The sequence below is a fragment of the Apodemus sylvaticus genome, chromosome 10 (genome assembly GCF_947179515.1).
Source record: "Apodemus sylvaticus chromosome 10, mApoSyl1.1, whole genome shotgun sequence".
Lineage (NCBI taxonomy): Eukaryota > Metazoa > Chordata > Mammalia > Rodentia > Muridae > Apodemus > Apodemus sylvaticus.
This window is the reverse complement of record NC_067481.1, coordinates 89,899,583-89,921,998: the sequence shown is the minus strand read 5'-3', so window position 1 is coordinate 89,921,998 and position 22,416 is coordinate 89,899,583. Positions and strand designations below refer to the sequence as shown.

At 49.1% G+C, this 22,416-nt stretch overlaps 1 protein-coding gene across 1 annotated transcript in view; it reads left to right on the top strand.

The window, feature by feature from the left end:
- Slit3 (slit guidance ligand 3) overlaps positions 1–22,416 on the top strand; it is a 595,031-nt gene that overhangs the window by 554,580 nt on the left and 18,035 nt on the right. The window contains exons 27-31 of the mRNA XM_052194961.1: positions 4,648–4,745; positions 10,366–10,505; positions 12,531–12,624; positions 17,904–18,041; positions 21,105–21,345. Coding sequence (XP_052050921.1) covers positions 4,648–4,745; positions 10,366–10,505; positions 12,531–12,624; positions 17,904–18,041; positions 21,105–21,345 — 711 coding nt within the window. The remainder of the gene's footprint in view (positions 1–4,647; positions 4,746–10,365; positions 10,506–12,530; positions 12,625–17,903; positions 18,042–21,104; positions 21,346–22,416) is intronic.

Sequence of the window (22,416 nt, the reverse complement as noted above, 5' to 3'; positions counted from 1 at the left end):
CTGCCCACCACTTGCGCCCAGGCTCTTCCTTTGTCCTGGCTGCAGGGAGAGGCCCCTTGCAGCTGATGCTATGTGGAATAGCCTGGATAACTCTACGATTCACTGTGACCCACCCCGGCCAAGTGACATTTGCCAACAGCCTCCCTGGTCTCCTCCAAATTGCCTACCAGACAGGACCAGTGGAATCTTGACAGGGATGCTAGGATGAGAAGGAAATGCTACCTGTGTGGGGTGTTTTGTTTTGTTTTGTTTTGAGTCACAGGGAGATTGCAACCCAGGAAATTAAAAAAAAAAAAGTGTCCTCTTAGAAAAGGTATCCCTTGAAGTGCTATGTCAGAGAATAAGGGAATTAGGAACTCAAAGACTCAATGGTCTGCCATGTAATTGGGAGACCCAGAAGAAAGATGGAGATTGCCAGTTCTCCTATCCATTCTACCAGTAATCTAGGCTACTTCCAAGAGAATCTTTTCCCCCAGCACAACCCAAAAAAGCTACACTGTCCCCCTACTAATGTGTAGACTATGTGTCATGCTCTATGCCTGGTGTCTAGTTCACTCCTTCTCCTAGCAAACCTATGAAGAAGGCTTGTATTAAAAGCTTAGAAACAAAGCTTCCATAGATTTGGGATTAAAACTCAAGGCTACACAGGCCCAATGCCAATGCCCTTTACCCTGAAGAGGTTCCCAGATAGCTGAACCTCTTTCAGTGACTCACTGGGATCAATGAGCAAAGGTGTGACTCAGTGCTCTTCCATGGGATCTGAATGCACTGGACAAGCCAAGAGTCCCAGGTATCCCATAGCCCATCTTGTGCACCATCTGCACAAGCTGAGTGACAGGAACGCAGCATCTGCATCCATCCTCAAGGGATTGGGCCTGGACAGTCACAGGCTTGAAAGGTAGTTTCTAGGGAACAGCTACCTGGTGGCTTTCTCAGCTGCTGTCTGGCTGCTAGCAGATGGTGTCAGAGTGCCACCTATGGGCCTGGAATAAGAAAGCCCAAGGATTCCTTTTAAAACCATCTGTCCCTGAAGCCCAGAGAGTCCAAGCACAAAGATTGCTCATGCACAAATCCAGTGAGCCCTGTGCATATGTGTTCAGTGAAGGGGAAGGAGTCTCAGGCTCTGAAATTACAGTGAAGCAGGTGTGGATTGCAACATTGCCATGCACGAGGTATATGTTGATGACCAGTGGGGTGGAGAAGAGAGGGAAGAGGACCGAGGAGGAACATCCCAGATCCCGTAGATCTGAACAAAAATGCAGCGGAAGAGAATTGAATTGGGCTAATTAGGCACACATTGGAAATGGTGATTGCTTTTCAAGGATGCGTAAGTGACAGAAATCTTCATCTGAAGTCCCAGTTATTTGTTTTCAAGCAGTGGAAATGCCTCCTAGATTTCTGTGCTCAACCTAAAGGTCTACAGAAGATCCTACATACTACACCGTCCTTGGCGTGGGGATGGCAATTTTGCCTGAGCCAAGTGGTACTTTGCAAAATCAAAGTACACAGGCCAGGGCTGGGTGGTTCCACTGGATCCTTTTTGAGGTTCTCATATTCTGCTCTTCATAATTATCTCTGTAGCAACACTACCACCCATGCATGCATCCCTGAACTCTCTAGCATACTCAGCCTAGCCTCAGACCCTAGTCATGGTCATCACTGCCACTTCCTTACAGGACTGCATCACCTAGGAGGTACCATGCACGTAATGAGATTTACAGTGGTAGCTTGTTCCCCTCAGGACAGATAGAAATTAAACATCCCTTACATGAAATTCTTCAGACCAGAAGCATCTCAGATTTCAGGTGTTTCTGGATCTTATAATACTTGCATATGCATACTAAGATATCTTGGGGCCGGGGACATGAGTGTGGGTCTCAGAACCCATGACAAAGCCAAGCATCATGATACTAACTTATCATCTCAGAATGAGTTAACTCAGTGGGCAAAGGTACTTACTACACAAGCCTAGTGACATAAGTTGGATATCTAGAACCCATGTATCTTAGGATTCCCATTGCTGCCAAGAGACACTGTGACCAAGGCAACTCTTAAAAAGGACATTAATTGGGGCCATCATCATCATGGCGGGAAGCATGGGAGCATGCAGGTAGACATGGTACTTGAGGAGCTGAGATTTCTACATCTTGATCCAAACTCTAGGCAGCTAGGAAGAGAGTATCTTCCTCCCTGGGCAGAACCTGAGCATAGGAAGCCTCAAAGTCCACTTACACAGTGACACACTTCCTCCAACAAGGCCACACCTATTTCAATAAGGCCACACCTCCTAATAGTACCATTCCCATGGGCCAAGCATTTAAACACATGGGGGCCAAACGTATTCAAACCACCACATTGTAAAGGGACTAACTCCACAGTGTTATCCACTAACCTCCACACTTGCACTGTGGCATACACCATACATGCACACACACACACAGTAATTTTAAGGTATATGACACCTGAGATGTTATACTCAGGCCTTCACATGCATGCAAGTATAGACATACACACACACACTGAGTAATTTTAAGGTAGATGACACCTGAGGATAATACCTCAGGTTGACCTCTGGCCTTCACATGCATGCAAGTATAGATACACACACACACACACACATTCACATGCAAAGATATTCAGGAAATAGAACCCAAATCTAATAATGAAATCAGCCTGTTTTATATACACACATAGGCTGGTGTTGTAGGCATTTTTACTATACCCTCATTTGGGCCATGACCTGAAGTCAAGGGTAGAGTTTTCTCCACTTCTGGTGATGTGTCAGCACCCAAATGTGTTGGTGTACTTTGAATTCCTGGATTAGGCATACTACTCTACCTCATTCCCATTCCATGGAACATAAAAACAAGGTCAACAAGAACCAGTCATTTCCTTACAGCATGTAGCAGCATGCCTAGACTCAGCTCCTGTGCACTCACTCCAGAGCCCAGGGTTCTAGAGGAACAGACTAAACGGTCCGGTGTAGAGATGCCTGGTGCTGACTTTGTACTCAGATGTCTGGGCTCATCTGTTGGCCACCTATTTCACTAACTGCTGTGAAGTCTCAGGCCTAGTTCCTTCTTTTCCAAGTCTGCCTTCCCTATCTGTTAAAAGGGAGTATAATGACAATTGTACCAATCTCACAGGGTTCTCGGGAACATTATATGTGATCATGAATATAAAACACTTAGCTCGAAGCCGGGAATGGAAAATGTGCTCAATACCGTGAGTGAGAATTCCTATTACACTTTCCATTCCAGACACCAACGGCCCTGAGTCGCTGTGGCTTGGGGGGAATGCCAGATAGCTCCTCAAAGCACACATTTCCTCTCACTCTCCCCTCTCAGAAACCTCTGTGTGGAGCATGGACTTACATTAAAAAAAAAAAAAAAAAAAAAAACAGACAGAGATCTGCCTTCCAGCTATTGGAGAGGGGCCTGAGGCTCCAGCAGGCATGAGAGTAGGAGGATACATCTGGGCCCACAGTGGAGGTTATCCTGGCCCAGTGCCTCAGGCTCAGCCGGCAGTAAGCACACAGCCAGGAACTCCCAGTCCCATGCATAGACACTGTCCCAGTCATAGACAGTGGCAGCCACAGAAGGCAGGACAGGCTCTTCTCAGGCAGATGGTGAGCAGGTGGTGGTGGCAGTGGGAAGGCTCCCATGATTGCCCTGGCCTGGCATGAATTCAAGTCACTGAGCCCATGGCTCAGAACTATATACAGCAGATACCTCCCCAGGCCGGGTGCTACTGGATCCTAAAAAGTACAACTTGCATATCCCAAGAGAGTACAGGAGCCATGTCCCCAGTATAGGGTCTGTGTCGCAAGAGAGAAGCAGGAGCCATGGGGGGTGAGAGGATCCCTGGGACATTAGGATTAGTGTCAACAGTCTGTGTCTTGGGGGTCACACACATGGAGCCTTTGTCCCTGTTCCTTCTCCCTGGCATGGTCGTCCCCACCTGCTACTCACTGGCTCTTCTCCGCTCATACCTACCCTGAAGAAGGGCCTGATGCAACGGAACTCTGCCTCACTCCAAACCATTGCAGTTCATAGTCTTGTCTGGCCTGACCTTGGACTCACCTTTGGAACTTGAGAAAAAATGCAGACAGCAAAGCTGTACTACAGACCAACCAGCCAAAGAGGAAGTGGGGGGGGGGGTTGTCCCTTCATAGAACACGGGTCTAGAGGTTATACCTTAGTTCCCCTGCACATGGTATGGACTATATTTAAACCTCAATAAAGCAAAAAGCAATGTCGTCTGCTAGCTTTTACAGAATGCCTACTGTGTGCCAAGTGTGTTATGTAATGCACAGTGCTTCCTCCTGCGAGAGCTCCCACGTAATTTCCGTGGCAACTCGTCAGAGGTCAAAAGGCTTGTGCCCATTATCAGCCAAGAAGATGGGGAGCTGGGATCATGCTGGAAGTTTAGGACAGAGAAGCCTGTGAACTGAGGACCTGGTCATGCCGGAGCCTGAACTCACCCTCTCAGCCTCCCCTTCTCATGAGGAGTGCGTGACCAGGCAATGACTCCCATTGTCTTCTGACTCAGGTTCATCCCAGAGGATGCTGGGAAGTCCCTGAGGTCTCCTGGGTCATAGCAGCCAGAAGCTTTGCTTACCAGACTTCTCCCTCATCTGTTCCTCAGGGCAAGGACTGCACCGTACCCATCAACACCTGCGTCCAGAATCCCTGTCAGCACGGAGGCACCTGCCACCTGAGTGAGAACCACAGGGATGGGTTCAGGTAATAGCTCAGCCCTGACCTTCCCTCTTCTCAGAGAGCATCTGGGTCAGACTCCTTATGGGAATGATGTCAGCGTGGGAAGTAATAACCCTGCCCTATACAGGAAGAAACTAAGGCATCCAAAGATGAACTCTCTCCGCAGAGTCACAAAGCATTGGTACAGGGATTTGAATCCAGGTGCCAGCCTCCACAGTCTCAGAGCCAGGAGGTTTCCATGGGAGGCTGCAGATGCTGGCTTGAGTCAGAGAATGGGAGGCTGGCCAAGAGACCTGCCCACCTGGCGATCCCACCACTCCTTTCTGTGTCGCAGATAATCACGGGCTACTGCTGCCACGTTCTGCATGCCAGGTGGGAGCCACTCTTACATCGTCTCTCCTAAACCTTCTCACACCTGTACTGGGGGAGGGGAGGTCCTATCTGCATTGAGCAGAGTGGAAACTGAGACCACGGGCTAATAATAATGGTCACATATCCTGGCTCTGGTTTCTGGACCTTCTAACCACACTTCTGATCCTTTCTTATTAAGTGATAAGATGCCCCTGGCCCTTCTACTCCTGGCTTCTTTCAGGTGTGCAGTTTTCCCAGCTGTGGCCCCAGCAGAAGCAGATCACTGGAAGGGGTCTCCCACAGCACAGTTGGTTTGGCAGTAGTAGCCCCTCACAACAAAGATGAGACCTTGGTGCCAGACAGACTCTGGGCAACATCAAAGCTCAAACTGCAGATAATTAACTTATCAAAAGCCCTCCAGCCAGGGGCTACAGTGTGGTCTGGAGAAGAACTCTCCCGAGAACCCAGCTGGCCCGTGCATCCCCTTACCGAGCCAGCTCCAACCAACCAGGACTCCTAAAAACAGGACCGCAGGCACAGTTCCTGTTCCGGCCCAGAGTCAGCCAAACCACCCACTTCTCCTGTTCATCAAGAACAGCCAGCCAGGAACTGTACTCCCAAGGCTAATAGATTCTACCCCACTCAAGCTCAAGACAGGAAGCAGAGCTCCCCTGGCGGTGATTATGTGTCAGGGGTCTGCTTCACCCTTTATCTTGGATGATTGTCATGTGAACTGGAACCTTAACTATGAACTATGTAGGGGATGATATGTCTATATGTGCTCCTGAGAGGAGCCACCTTCTGCTGTAGTATAACACTACGGGCAAGCAGAGACACAGTAGGGAGCTTATGAAGAATAGTGTCCTCTCCAATCCCGAGTCAGTTCCTTGGGTTTCCCAACTACCCTGACAGGGAGGCTGAAAACAGTGGAAATATTCTCTCTTCAGTTCTAGAGGACTGACACCAACCCCCAAGGGTGTGCCAGACCCAGTGCGAGGGGGCATGACTCCCTGACTAGCCGTGGATTCTGCTTTACTGGAAGTCTTGGGCAATCCGAGGCTTGTAGTACATCATTCTAGCTCCAGGCTCCATCATCACAGAGCTGCAGGGCTATGTCTATCTCCCCATAGCTGGCCTAGCAACCGTGGTTCTCAACCTGTGGGTCGTGATCCCCTTGGTGTCAACTGATCCTTTCACAGGGATCGAATTTCCATTCATGACCCCTTTTTGCCCGGAATACTTTTATTTAACCCAGACTTTGAAAGTATTTAACAGGGGCTGGAGAGATGGCTCCATGGCTAAGAGCACTGACTGCTCTTCTGAAGGTCCTGAGTTCAAATCCCAGCAACCACATGGTGGCTCACAACCATCTGTAATGAGATCTATGTCCTCTTCTGTGTCTGAAGACAGCTACAGTGTACTTACACATAATAAATCAATAAATCTTTTTAAAAAAACACACAAAAAAGAAAGTATAAAACAAAATGTCAGGACCAGAGAGATGGTTCAGTGTTTAAGCATTCTGGCTACTCTTCCAGAGGGCCTTCACTTAATTCCCAGTACTCCGTGGCACTCCGCAGTAGCTCACTGCTGTCCATAATTCCAGTTCCATTGATATGACACCTTCAGGTATCTGTGGGTGCTGCATGCACATGAAACATACATATATATATATATATATATATATATATATATATATATATATATATACTACTCATACATACAGGTAAAACACCCATACACAAAAAATATTTTTTAACATTTTAAAGTATATGAAAAAGTCACATTCTTTTATACCTAGGCTATAAAAAGAACTATAAATTTATTCTTAAACAGTTCTTAGATATGTGTATTATTATATATTGTTGATATATATTTTACTATTTATTAAAGACAAATTTATATACTAATGAGATTAATTAAATGTTGGCTAAATAATTGATATTATAGGACACAGAGTGCCTTCAATGTTTTTTAGAATTGACAGATATTTTTACTTTAAAATCACCATTTCTTAGGTCAGCGCTTTGCATAGAGGCATGATTCAAAATGACAGAAGTATATTTGGAACCGTTTCAGAAACTGCTGGAAATTCTATCCTACACACAAGCCAAAATCCACATGACAACTTTTTATGACTCTCAAGCTAGCAGCTCCAATAGCATTTTTAGGGTATTGTTTATTCCTTGACAATTGTACACATGTATACAATGTATCTTGGGCATATCTAACCTGAGTAACCCCTCCCACTCTGCCCAGACCTCTACCAAGACATGTGCCTTCCAACCTCATGTCCTTTGTATTTAATAACCCACTGGGTCCAATTAGTAAATGCACACATGGGTGCGGAGCCATCCACCAGAGCATGAGCAGCCTAACAGCCATAGCCCAGAAGAAGAATCACCCTCCCACCAGCAGCCATCGCTCACGCATAGCTCCTCCACTAGAAATGTATCCTCTCCGCCCATGCTGGAATGTTGACTGGCTGGATCTTATGCAGGTCTTGTATAGGTAACCATGACTGCTGTGCGTTCATGACTGGAACAGCCTTATCATTAGAGAAAGACAGTGCTTTACAGCCCTCATTACCACCTCTGGCTCTTACACTTTTTTCTACCTCCCCTTCCTTGATGAGCTTTGATGAGCCTTGGAAGAGCTGATGTAAACGTCGCATATGGGGCTGAATCCTCAGTTAACACTTATACGCTACCCTTGACCAGCCAACCTTGATAGTAGCCCTAATCTACAGGTATAGATAAATAGTTAGAGCCATTTGATGGCGTGTCCCTTTAGCAAAACAACAGTAGTAAGTTCTATCCTCAAGCCTAGGACCGCCTAGGCTTTGGCCCAGGTGTGCAGGAATTCCCTCCCATGAAGTGCTTGTCAAATCCAATCAGAAATTGCTTACACACGTAACAGTCATGTCGCTCTTATACCTGTGTTCCATCTTGCCTGGAAGATCAGTATTATAGCATGAAACATCCATCACAGGGTAAACTCATTAAGGATAGTTTTCTCCCTCAGTAGCCTACATAGAACCCTCTGGCATTCTGAAACCTAGGCAATAGCGAGTCAGTTCTTTCCAGTCAGTTCTAGCTTAATTTCTTTTTTTTTTTTTTAAGATTTAGTTTTTTCTTTTATTTTACGAGCCACACTGTAGCTGTCTTCAGACACACCAGAAGAGGGCGTCAGATCCTGTTACAGATGGTTGTGAGCCACCACGTGGTTGCTGGGAGTTGAACTTTTGGAAGAACAGTCAGTGCTCTCAACCACGGAGCCATCTCTCCATCCCGTAGCTTGATTTCTTTATGTCCTACAGCCAAAGTGTCAAACAGTGATTTTTAAAATCAAACATTCTAACACAATGCAATCCAAAGATATACATACCAACCTGATGAGGAGCGACGGTAGGAAAATGTTAAAGACATTTACTGTTTCAGTTTTTATAACTTCATCAAGATTCACAGTTCCATATTCAAACCAATGTTTCCGTAACAGTAGAATCCTGCACGTGTGCAGTAAAAATACTGCAGATTCATAATGTACCAAAGTCTCCAATCTGTGCAGAGGTGTTTGGGGCAGCATGGCGTGACACCAAAGGGTATATGTATGTTCTGCACCAAAGCTGCCGAGAAGTCATGTGATGTGGCACCAGCAAGCACTGCCAGAAACACCTGGGATCCATTAGGCATCTGATTTTTAATTAAATGTTGGGCTGTGTTCATTCAGAAACCTTTGACTGTTGCCAGAATTTTCACAATCCCTACATTCAGTTATGGGATCTTATAAGGGGTCACAATCCACCGTTTGAAAAGCTTCATCCTGAGAACCCCTTCAAGATACCGGATAAGGACAGAGGAGGCTTGATGTCCTCCCCACCCTCTCTCCAGCCATTAGCAGCATCTACTCTGTTGCCCAGCCATCATGTCTGTCGCCTCTGCCAGACAATCCCAAGCCCCCAGGAAACCCAAGGAATTGGATTTGGGGGGAAAACTAACAATTAATGCCATTGTTTAAGGTCTTTGAGTACCTGCCCCTGTGTGGCTATAAAATAATTGGCCCTTTTCATGATGCCCTGGGTCCATAACAGAAAGGGAATAAGACCATCTTCACTCTGCCCTTCTTGAGCCCAACCCTCAGAAGTCCTTGGACTTTTGTAGAAAATGTGATATGATTTTCGTGTTGTAAGGAAACCGGTAAAGTAGTGTTCTGAGCCCCTGAAATTGGCTTTCTCTTAGCTTAGTTTGCTTCTTAATCCATCTGTAAAATCAGAGCCGTCTCCAGGTAGAGGCCTGGACTTGAGGTCTACAGCTCGAGCGCTTTCATGGATGTCCCCAAAGAGGGAGCTTCATAGAAGTATGTCATCAGACACGAGCTCCACCACCTCCTCCTCAGCACATCCTAGCTCCTGGCTGCTTCAGTGCTGCCCAGGCCTTATCTGTTCTTTTAACCTTGAGTGGCCACTCCCTTGAGCAAGGTTTGGCAGGGATGGTGTAGGGAGAGGTAATCTCCAACAGATGTACCACAGCGGGAGCTAAAGAAAGAAATGCACCTGCCGACGGATGGATGTCCTTTGAGATAAGCTCACCAAGGGTCCTCAGTCTTGGCAGGAGAGAGATCCTCCCACTTCGTCTCCTCAGAAGATGGGGGAGCGGGACTTGACCGGAATAGCAATAGGGAAGACAGTAATGGTGGGGTTTTTCTCTAGAACTAGGTACAGAGAGTGATCTTCCATTGCTGCGTGCCCTCCACTTGTGTTCTACCTTCATTAAATCTCATGACTACCCAAAGTCAGACATCCAGAAAGCGCCAGCACAGAATGCATTCCTGAGATGTCTAGTGACAGAGCCAGGACCTTGACAGAGATGCCCTGTTTACCCCTCAGCATACAAAGTCTGCCTTAGAATGAAACATTGTTGCGGGGGTGGGGGCGCTGCTTTTCTGGCCCTCTCTGTCTACCCCACAGAGGAGTTGATTGAAGGAGGGGATTTAAATACACTTGCAGGGATTTAAGCCATGTCCAGGAAACCACTTCCATCTCTGAGGGAGGTGTAGAGGCCTTGCTGGTACAACAGGCAATATAGAGAACATTGCCTGAGCAAGAGTAGCTGAACAAAACGACCTTGTAGGTTCCTAAGTGTCTTCCTCCTTGGGTCCCCAGTGTCCAAAGTATCTCAGACCTCCAGCCACAAGAGAGACCTGACAAACTATGTTTTCTGCCGCCCCCCCCCCCGCGCTTCTGCCTGTTCCCTGACCCTGGAACCCCCTCCTCTCTACAAATGCACCCCTAAAGCTGCTCCTGCCCCCTGGGCTTTGAGGGACAGCGGTGTGAGATCAACCCAGACGACTGTGAAGATAACGACTGTGAAAACAGCGCCACCTGTGTGGACGGGATCAACAACTACGCGTGTGTGTGCCCACCGAACTACACGGGTATGGATATTGAGGAGCAGGCACATGTTGGGGTATTTTGTGGGGTCGAGGGTAGTGCTGAGAGGATATGATTTTCTTATGACATCCTGGAAGGAGGAGGGACCCCCACCTCCTCTCCAAGAGAGGGCTCCCCAACACCCTCTGTGTTGCTTGCCCCTCTCCTCCATCTTCACCCTGTCATGAGGAAACCTATAGCTCCCCCCACTTTGGAACGTACTCAAAAGGCTCTCTCATCGGCCTGCCACAGTGCTTGCCGCCACCGCCTTCATTAGGAGCCCCACATGTTTGGGGCTAAGCAGAGAGACTCTTTCTCTGTTGGCGTCTGGATCTGGAGATCTGCCTTCCAGGACACTCTTCTAGGAACTGGGGAGGCAAAACTGAACAAGACCCCGCTCCTTCTCATAAGGAGCTTAAAAGATCAGGCCAAGAAACGTGAGCTTCAGGGAGAAGTCCAAGGAGGTGGGAGACCGTTGTGGAGAGCTTATCCCCACTGGCAAATATGCAGAAGGCTTCTATGGGAAGGAATCCTCAAGGAGGTCTTCCCACCCACCCTGCCACCACAGCCCAGAGCCTCTGTTTCCTACCTCCACAATCCCTCCTGAGTATAGTTAAATCTATTAATTTGGGAAGCAAAATGTCACCAAGTGATGCAGTCAGCCTGAAGTGGCATGTCCCAGACTGCACTTCCATGACACATTAGGTGTTTTTTGCAGCACCGTGGACTTCAAAGCTGGTATATCCAGAGATCAGAACTACGGATTCCTTTATTTCCTTTTCTGAAACATGAAAAGAGCTTGCTTGCTTGCTTTTTTTTTTTTTTTTTTTTTTTTGGTTTTTTTTTGTTGTTGTTTTTGTTGTTGTTGTTGTTGCTGTTATTGGATTTTTTCTTTATTTACATTTCAAATGTTATCCCCTTTCCCAGTTCCCACACCCACTCCTGCCTCCCCGCCCTCGAATTCCCCTACACTGGGGCATCGAGCCTTCACAGAGCCAAGAGCCTCCCCTCCTGTTGTTGCCAGACAAGGCCATCCTCCCACTATATATGTGGCTAGACCCGTGGGTCCCTCTATGTATAGTCCTTGGGTGGTGGTTTAGTCTTTGGGAACTTTGGGGGTTCTAGTTGGTTGATATTGTTGTTCTTCCTGTGGGGTTGCAAAGCCCTTCAGCTCCTTCAGTCATTTCTCTAACTCCTCCACTGAGGACTCCATGCTCAGCCCAATGGTTGGCTGCAAGCACTGCCTCTGTATTTGTCAGGCTGTGGCAGAGCCTCTCAGGAGACAACTATACCAGGCTTCTGTCACCATGCACTTCTTGGCATTCACAATAGTGTCCAGGTTTGACGGGATGGATCCCCAGGTGGGGCAGACTCTAGATGGCCTTTCCTTCCATCTCTGCTCCACACTTTGTCTTTGTATTTGCTCCCGTGAGCATTTTGTTCCCCACAAAGGGCTTTCTTGCCTGTAGTAGACATAGCATCCCTGGCCTACTTCCCCGGGAAGCTTCCCCTGGCCTCCTCAGCAGGGTTGTAGATCGCCCTCTGCATCCACGGTTTCCCTTCATGGTAGCATTTACACTCTGAATGGTAACTGCCTGCCTGGCTGCAGGTAATGCCCACTAAGCACTAAGAAGATAAGACTAGCCATTGCTGTGCCCCCAGCACCTGGTACAGTGCTGATGTAGTGTAGTGTAGATGATACTCAGTACAAGGGGGTAAATGTGGGAGAGGACAAGCACAGCCCAAAGTCAGGGTCTGGCCTGTGGCTTCCACTGCAAAAATTCCAGGAAGGCGAAGAGAAACAGCCAGACGGTGCTAACTGTCCAAGAGAGACCCCAAGGACCTTCTCATTGTCTCTCTAGGGAAACTAAGTCAGGAGTCCCATAGAAAGGATAGACTAAGGAAAAAATATAGAGTTCCTGGTGTCCACGACTTATACCCTAGAGTGGGTCAAATCTAACCTTGTGGCCTTGGCGATCGATGCCCAGTATCCTCGCTGATGCCTTGTGTCTCTTCCCTGTGACCCCCAGGGGAGCTGTGTGATGAGGTGATTGACTACTGTGTGCCCGAGATGAACCTCTGTCAGCACGAGGCCAAGTGCATCTCCCTGGATAAAGGATTCAGGTAAGGCCGGGCGCCATGCTCTGGCGGAGAGCCCTGAGGACTTGCCCTCCAACAGCCTGGGTTTGAGGCTCTGAGGCAGGTAGTGTCTGTCTCTCCCCGTGCAGCCTGCCACCCGCCTTCCTCTCCTGTAGTCACGCGTGTCTCTGTCTCTGACACAGGCCCGCTCAAATCTCCCCTAGTTGCTTTCAGCTTTTTCAGTGTCTTCCTCTCTGGATTCTTCTAATGATAGCAAAAGATAAAGAGGCGGATACGGCTCCTCTTCCCCTCCCTTTGCCCTCTCATTCTATTCTCATGGTTTCTCCTCTCTTAGCATATCTCACCTTTCCAGAACTAAAAAGAAGCATCCACAGAAGGAACCATCAGTGGCAGCTCCACCATCCTGAGGGTGTCTGGTCACCTTCCCGATGTGTAGCCTTCCTGGGGGCTCAGCATCATGGTCCTGCCCCCCTCCCCATGGCCACAGGAAATTTGCTTGACTGTGCAGCTGCAGGAGGGAGGATGTAGGGCCAGGAGTCCTGACAGTGGTGCAGAGGCCACTGCCATGGTGAAGCTGTCTCTCCCTCTCCAGTAGCAACAGGGGACCACATGAGCAATTTCCGGTTAGGAGGAGGCAGCTTAGGAAGAAAGCCCAGTTCCTAAGCCTGAATGTATCTCCCCATATGTCATCTCTTTTTCTTTCTGTGTGTGTGTGTGTGTGTGTGTGTGTGTGTGCGCGCGCATGCATGTGTGAGTGGGTGTGCTCAGCAGCCTGGCGTGTGTGCAGGCCACAGGTTGACGTGGATTGTTGGCAGTGGGTTTGTCACTATGCCTGAAGTTTGTGACACTGTGGCTGGCTTTCATGTGGGCTCTGGGGGATCTACACTTGGGTCCTCAGACTTACACAGCAAACATTTCACCCACAGAGTCACCTGCCCAGATCTTTCTTGTCCTTTTCTGTGGGGACATCATGGGATCATTGCTCATCTCTGAGAGAATTGTTGTAAGAGGTGTGAGGCCTGTGGCTTTGCCAAGATAAAGGAAACCACAGCTTCTGTGTGTGCTGCCCTGAGATATGCTAGGCAGGGATTTCAGGAGGCGGGGGTCACGGTCACATGAGCACAACCCCCAGGCTCCCACCACCCCAGGATCCAACATCAATTGCAAGCTTCTATTTACCAAATATAAAGGCATATACTGAAAGTGAACAAAACTGTGTGGCGTACAAACCGGAAAGGAGAAACATGCAAAATTCCTGCTCAGACCCAGATCAGAGATGCCCAGACTGTCAGGCAAAGGGCTTCGGGTGTGCTAGGAGTTCCCAGTGAGAGGTGGCTAGCCCTCAGATATACAGAACAGTGAGAGGTGACTAGCCCTCGGATATACAGAATAGTGAGAGGTGACTAGCCCTCGGATATATAGAACAGTGAGAGGTGACTAGCCCTCGGATATACAGAACAGTGAGAGGTGACTAGCCCTCGGATATACAGAATAGTGAGAGGTGACTAGCCCTCGGATATACAGAACAGTGAGAGGTGACTAGCCCTCGGATATACAGAACAGTGAGAGGTGACTAGCCCTCAGATATACAGAATAGTGAGAGGTGACTAGCCCTCAGATATACAGAACAGTGAGAGGTGACTAGCCCTCGGATATACAGAATAGTGAGGTGACTAGCCCTCAGCTAGACAGAACAGGGAGAGGTGGCTAGCCCTCAGATATACAGAACAGTGAGAGGTGGCTAGCCCTCGAATATACAGAATAGTGAGAGGTAACTAGCCCTCAGATATACAGAACAGTGAGAGGTGACTAGCCCTCAGATATACAGAACAGTGAGAGGTAACTAGCGCTCAGATATACAGAACAGTGAGAGGTGACTAGCCCTCGGATATACAGAACAGTGAGAGGTGACTAGCCCTCAGATATACAGAATAGTGAGAGGTGGCTAGCCCTCAGATATACAGAACAGTGAGAGGTGACTAGCCCTCAGATATACAGAACAGTGAGAGGTGACTAGCCCTCGGATATACAGAATAGTGAGAGGTGGCTAGCCCTCAGATATACAGAACAGTGAGAGGTGACTAGCCCTCAGATATACAGAATAGTGAGAGGTGGCTAGCCCTCAGCTAGACAGAACAGTGAGAGGTGGCTAGCCTTCAGCTAGACAGAACAGGGAGAGGTGGCTAGCCCTCGGATATACAGAACAGTGAGAGGTGGTTAGCCCTCAGCTATACAGAATAGGGAGAGAAATATTCCAGATCAGTTAAACAAGCAGTAAACCTTGATGTCACTGGCTTTGAAACTGGTCAGGGTGGGTGTGGACACAGAGTGAGAGCTGCCAGATTTTCCCATCCTCTGACGCTTGTTCTGAAAACCTCACCCTGGACTATAATCAAGGGCCCTTGCGTCTGGGACAAGATAGGAAAGAAAGGCAGCAGCCACGCTTGCCTTGAGTATCTTATGTATATGTCCTGTGCCCCAGGAGACAGTGTCTCAGAAAGTCCGAAAGCCAACTCAGGAATGGTAGTGTTTATACCGAACGCACTCAAAGCAACAATCAATTTTCCCAATGAGGCATTTCATTATTGTGTCTCCCTCCCATCACCTGACATCCACAGCCTAGAGGGACACTGATGAGAGGCGGCAATGCGGTCGGGTGACCTTTGCTGACCCTTGAGGCCCTTTAATGAGGTCTCAGTGTTAGGCAGTCTGCTCAGAAGCCCTGAAAACAGTACCGAAGAGCTCTCACTGACCTGTGCACACTGAAAACTCCATGCAGTTCCTGGTCCCAGGAGCACGTCAAGCTTCCACTGGAGAAACCAGGGCCCTCACAGTCCATGCACAGCGACACACACCCAGCAGCCAGAGAGAGAGAAGGGTTCGCAAGTCAATCCAGGTCTGACTGAGGGCTCAGCTAAATCCAGATACTCCAGGTGTCCTTGGCCCCGGTCACTATATCCAACACAGACTTTACACATTGTCAACATGGAAGACACAGCAAAGTGCTTGAAAACAGAATCAAACTAGCTCTGCCTGCTGCCTCTGCATTCCGAGATATGTTATGCAGACCCTGCTATAGGAAGTAAGGACCTGCTATAGGAAGGAAGCTAACATCTCAGGGAACTGTGTCAAGAATGTAGTGCCAGGCCCTGCCCAGGCTCCCTGCTGGGATGAAAGATGTGTGCCACCACCACCTGGCTACATTTTTTTCCTGTTTTAAATTTGCTCGTTATTAATACCTGAGAAGAAGTCCGCACTGATGGAATTCTGTAGATGCTTCTGCCTTCAGGCCTACACCAGGGAGGTGGAAGAGAGGGTAGCTTCCCGCTCATTAGTTGCCGTGAACTTCAGGCTTTAAAAGGTTGATTGTTGTCCTCTTAATGTTGGAGGGCAGGGTTTGCACACAGGAGAAGGTCGGTTAGTTTCAGGCGTTCTGCAGGGTTCTTTTGGGTGCAGGTAATGCAAACTCAGGTGCCTGCCAAGGCTGGGGTGTTTGGTTTTGTTTTTTCTGTATATTTTTGTAGATCATTTAGAAAACAATGGGCTTCCTTTGGACATTCTCGTGCATACACACCCATCCTTGTGTCCTGATCACCCTCACCCTTCCCACCCTCCTCTACCCTCCGCCAGGCCCAGTTTTACCAGCAGCTGAAGGATTGAAATGAAGCATATCCCATGTCTCAGCTTTCTAGTTTGTTCCTTTAAGAAAATGGCAGATATTATGGTAACGGATACTTCTTAAATTTTTTAAAGATTTACTTTTATCTTATGCATGCATATATATACACATATGTATACATATACCTACTATATATAAATATATATGTATGTATATTATATGTATGTGTATATAAATGTATGTGTGTATATATATGTATGTGTGTGTATATATATGTATGTATGTGTATATATATATGGATATATATGTATGTATGTGTGTGTGTATGTGTGTGTGTGTATGTGTGTGTGTGTATTTGTATATATTCTGATGGAACTGTTTCTGCAGGGTCACCATGCCCCTTCAGAATCTCCCCTAGCTGTCCTATGTAGCTTTGGTGCAATGCTGGGATTCTACCCCACTCTATCTACACTGAGGAAGGGATGAGAAGTGTCTCTTTAGGGTTTTTTGTGGTTGGCTGGCTGGTTGGTTGGTTGGTTGGTTTTTGTTTTCCTCCAGTCAGATGTTGAGGGTGCAAGCTAAGAATCCAGAGCTCCTGCTTGCCCTGAGCTCCCTGCCTATGCCCTCTCTCCCTTGGGTTTGGATAGATGGCGTTTTGACTTTTGCTCTGCCCAGAAGAACTGAGCCGATGGGCCAGAGAGGTGCACAGACTTCACTGGAGGGAGAGGGCCCAGTGAACACTGTGTTGGCGTGGGTTTGTAAGGGTGCCTTAGCTCTGGGCGCTCTCAGGCCTGTTTCCATACAGGGATTTCTGGTTTGCATTACCTCAGATAGGTGAACCACAGACTTACGGTCTATGTACACATAGCCTTAGTTTTGGTGATGGCAAAGTATGGAAGGGCTATGGGCCCACTGCTCTCTAGGGAGGGCTGGACCAGTGGGCCTAGGGTCTAAGAAAGGACAGTTGCTTCTATCCCGTCCACTGGGAAATAGCTTTTCACCCTTCCTATCTTAGCTTGAATGTCTGAACAAGCAATGAAACAAAGGTACGGGTAGCACCGACGCCATCTTTTCCTTCATTCTCATTGCTATCGTCTGGACATTGCACTGTCTGACTTTACACAACGTTCACTGCACTCCAGAGTGGTGGAGGTTGTTGAGGACCCATGGCTTTGAGAGAATCTACAAGAAAGAGAAGCCACAAGTGGCTAATACAGCTAGAATAGCATCTGACACATTGAGTGTAGCTGTCCCTCCTGTCGCTCGACCAGGCTTTGGAGAGGTGGCTTGAGTGCTTTCTGAGTGCTGCTTTGGACAGGGCCCCCTCCACTGCAGCTGCTAAGGATCTGATGTGATGGTCCTTGATGATGCTCAGCCGGGTGTCTGACACCCCTGATGTCAGCTCTAGGTAGAAGGAACCAGATCTGGCCCAAACGCTGTGTGATTCACCCCATGCTCCCAGCATGGTTCTGAAAACAGAACTTGTCCCATCCCCTACATGCAGCAGCTAGACCTTCCTTGACTCTGGGAGCAAAGGCCACAGACCACAAGGGGAGCCCAGTAGCCAAGGGTGGCCTGGTGAACCCTTAAGGAACTAGAAAGGGAGGTTTGGCAAGGGAAGGCACAAGAACTCCTTCGAGCAAGCTGCAGGCCCTGAACTAGCTTCTCTCTGCCTATGTTCCAGGTGCGAATGTGTCCCTGGCTACAGTGGAAAGCTGTGTGAGACAGACAACGATGACTGTGTAGCTCACAAGTGTCGCCACGGAGCCCAGTGTGTGGACGAGGTCAATGGCTACACATGTATCTGCCCCCAGGGCTTCAGGTACGGCAGAGGAGCACCTTCGAAGGAAGGTAACATGGTCTAGATGGAAGGAGGAGGCAGGGTTACAGGCCTCCCTGCAGCCAGCCAGTGCAGCTCCACTCAGAAGTCCGGTTTGAGTCCAAGCTCACAGAGTCACGTGTGCATGATTCTACCTAACGGAGGATGCCACCATCTTAGAGTCTAGCTTGTGGGCGCTTGGAGACCAAAAACAGTGTGGCATCTTAATAGCCGAAAAAGATGTGAGAACTAGAGTGTAGTTCTATGCTTAGCGTGTGTAAGAGCCCGGGTTCCATCCCTAGCACTGAATAATAAAAGACGATAGAAAAATGGAGGTGACTCAGTAGAATATCTGGGACCAGTCTCTGGAAAGGTCAAATAAGAGGCACTGGTCACTTGGTTAAATGTCTGTGGGGTACATAGAAGACACCTGGGCTCCAGTTCCCCCTCAACCTGGACTGGAAGGGTTACAGGATGGGGGTTACAGGAAACTGGGGGTTAGGGACCACACTTAAAGGGCACTCAGACAGAAGTCAGTACATGCTAGATACCATGAATATGAAATATGCAGATTAACTTTGACGTAGACTCCAAGATAGTGAGCCAAGAAAGAGCTGTGAGTTCTCCCCAGCCCTCATCTGAACCTAAGGAGATGGTTCAACAGTGTTAAAATAGTCACAGGCTGGAGAGATGGCTCAGCACAGCAGCTAAGAGCACTAGCTGCTTTTCCAGAGGACCTGAGTTCAATTCCCAGCACCTACATGGCAGCTCACAACTGTCTATAGCTCCAGTTCCAGGGGATCCGACACCATCACACAGACACACATGCAGGCAAAACACCAATGCATGTTAAATTAAGATAAGATAAAATAAAATAAAATAAAGCTAGGTGGTGGTGATATACAACTTACCAGCACTTGGGAGGCAGAGGCAGGTGGATCTCTGTGAGTTCAAGGCTAACCTGGTCTATAAAGTGAGTTACAGCACAGCCAGGGTTGTTACACAGAGAAACCCCTGTCTCAAAAAAAAAAAAAAAAAAAAAAAAAGTCACATTGACTTTGTGGTTAATAGGTTAATAGCATTCACTGCCCTTACAAAGGATCCAAGTTAGGTCCACAGCAGCCACATCTGGTAGTTCACAGCCACCTCCCTCTCCAGCTCTGGAAGGATCCAACCCCTCTGGCCTCTGTGGGCACAGGCACACATGTGCACACAGACAGACACACATAATTCAAAATTATTTTTAAAAAAATCTTTTTCTCCATCTCCAGAGCTCTTGATGCCCTGCAGAACTCCAACCCCAACGCCATCAACAGCTCAGTTCCCCACCACCTCCAACCCCAACGCCATCAACAGCTCAGTTCCCCACCACCTCCAACCCCCAACGCCATCAACAGCTCAGTTCCCCACCACCTCCAACCCCCAATGCCATCAACAGCTCAGTTCCCCACCACCTCCAACCCCCAATGCCATCAACAGCTCAGTTCCCCACCACCTCCAACCCCCAATGCCATCAACAGCTCAGCTCCCCACCATCTCCAACCCCAACGCCATCAACAGTTCAGCTCCCCACCACCTCCAACCCCAACACCATCAACAGCTCAGTTCCCCACCATCTCCAACCCCAACGCCATCAACAGCTCAGTTTCCCACCACCCCCAACCCCAACACCATCAACAGCTCAGTTCCCCACCACCTCCAACTCCAACACCATCAACAGCTCAGTTCCCCACCACCCCCAACCCCAACGCCATCAACAGCTCAGTTCCCCACCACCTCCAACCCCAACGCCATCAACAGCTCAGTTCCCCACCACCTCCAACCCCAACACCATCAACAGCTCAGTTCCCCACCACCCCCAACCCCAACGCCATCAACAGCTCAGTTCCCCACCACCTCCAACCCCAACGCCATCAACAGCTCAGTTCCCCACCACCTCCAACCCCAACGCCATCAACAGTTCAGTTCCCCACCATCTCCAACCCCAATGCCATCAACAGCTCAGTCCCCCACCACCTCCAACCCCAACGCCATCAACAGCTCAGTTCTCCACCACCTCCAACCCCAACGCCATCAACAGCTCAGTTCCCCACCACCTCCAACCCCAACGCCATCAACAGCTCAGTTCTCCACCACCTCCAACCCCAACGCCATCAACAGCTCAGTTCCCCACCACCTCCAACCCCAACGCCATCAACAGCTCAGTTCCCCACCATCTCCAACCCCAATGCCATCAACAGCTCAGTCCCCCACCACCTCCAACCCCAACGCCATCAACAGCTCAGTTCCCCACCACCTCCAACCCCAACGCCATCAACAGCTCAGTTCCCTACCACCTCCAACCCCCAACACCATCAACAGCTCAGTTCCCCACCACCTCCAACCCCCAACACCATCAACAGCTCAGTTCCCCACCACCTCCAACCCCAACGCCATCAACAGCTCCCCATCCCTCCCTGGAACACTCACAATCTCATGCCACCTTTTGGCTCTGGGAGCCAACTTCTCCGGGTACTCATTTGAATAGTCAGGCAGTGCTGGCCTTTGCGGCTGGTCCCTTTTACTGAACACAGTGCTCTTGGATCCATCCATGTGGTTGTAGGTGTCAAAACTCCTTCCTTGGTAAGGCAGAGTTTCCCTGATGGCCAACTATGCCATGTTGTGTTTATTCATCCAACTGTGCTCTCCACAGATTCACCTCAGTCCAGTCTGATGATGCTGAAATATCCACTCTGATCTGACTATTTTTTTTTTAGTTTTTACATTTATTGTATCTACATGCACACACACACACCACCACCACCACCACCACCACCACTCTTACAGAGACAATTTGTGGGAGTCTGTCAGTTCTCTCCTGTCTTGGGTACCAGGAATCAGATTCAGAGGACAGAGACAGACAGACAGACAGACAGACAGACAGACAGAGACAGAGAGAGAGAGAGACTGACTGAAGCTTAAAGAAAGGGACTTGCTCCAGTTAGAGACAAGGATGGAACTGCCCACTACAGCCCTCCTCTTTATTGATAACTACGGGTGTCTCTCTCTCCCGTGCCCTCTCTCCAGCGGGCTCTTCTGTGAGCACCCCCCACCCATGGTTCTGCTACAGACCAGCCCCTGCGACCAGTATGAGTGCCAGAACGGGGCACAGTGCATCGTGGTACAGCAGGAGCCCACTTGCCGCTGTCCGCCAGGCTTTGCTGGGCCCAGGTGTGAGAAGCTCATCACTGTGAATTTCGTGGGCAAGGACTCCTATGTGGAACTGGCCTCCGCCAAGGTCCGGCCCCAGGCCAACATCTCCCTGCAGGTATGTATGCTTGGAAGGAGTGTGGCTCCCTCTGAGTACAGCTGCGTTTTCCCAGATCATTAGCAAGCCTGACTCTTTTCCCAGAATGTGAGCTTTGCAGGAGCTGGTCTGGAACGGTCCATAAGAAACTCCCTCGTGAGTCTTACAGCAGGCACCAGCTCCCCACTAACTCATTCACTCCTGAAAATCACTCCTGCAGCTATCATATGCTGGACAATGGTACTCAGTAAGGCTAAGCAGCCAGGACCACAGGAAAAGCAACGTGGGTGCTGAAGGAGCACAAAGGGGACATGCTCCTGGCCTATAGGGGACATGCTCCTGGCCTATAGGGGACGTGTTCCTGGCCTATAGGGGACATGCTCTTGGCCTATAGGGGACATGCTCTTGGCCTATAGGGGACATGCTCCTGGCCTATAAGGAGGAGTCAGAGAAGGCTGTCCAGACTCGGCCACAGCTGAGTCAGGTCCGACGCCCATATAGGACTTTCCTTAAATTCTGGAGAGTTGATAAGAGACCGGAGTGACCAAGCAAAGGCGTGGGCCAGAGAGGAGCTAGCTAAGAGATCTGCATTCTCAAAGGCATAGAGGCACAGGCAAGCAGGGCGTAGGCAGGGAGCGGGAAAGAGTTTAGTGTGAACCAAATTGTTTTCTCAACAGCTTGGGCCCAGGGATGCAACTGGACAGGGATGGTCAGTTAGTAGCCCAGGCCCTGCTGGGCGCTCCTAGGCACACACAAGGGCTCTGTGACCCTAGCCGGGTGATTTAATCTGGAGCTTCTGTGATTACTCGGCGCCTGTAGTTGTCATTCTGTAATTATCTTGAGCGCCTATACACAGCGGGCCATGCTCCAGACCACAGGGCTGAAGATCCACGAAGATCCTGTCCCTGCAGAGCCTGACCCGTGAGCAGGGCTGCACCGTAGGAGTAGATGCTAGCCAGGATAGGAAGCCACACCCCTTCCTGTTCTCTTCCTTTATCCCTCCCCACCAGAACAGCCCCCAGTGCTCCAGACACCCAAATGGGAGGTACCCGTGCACCTCCTGTGGAGACCCACCCAGGAGTCAGCTGGCCA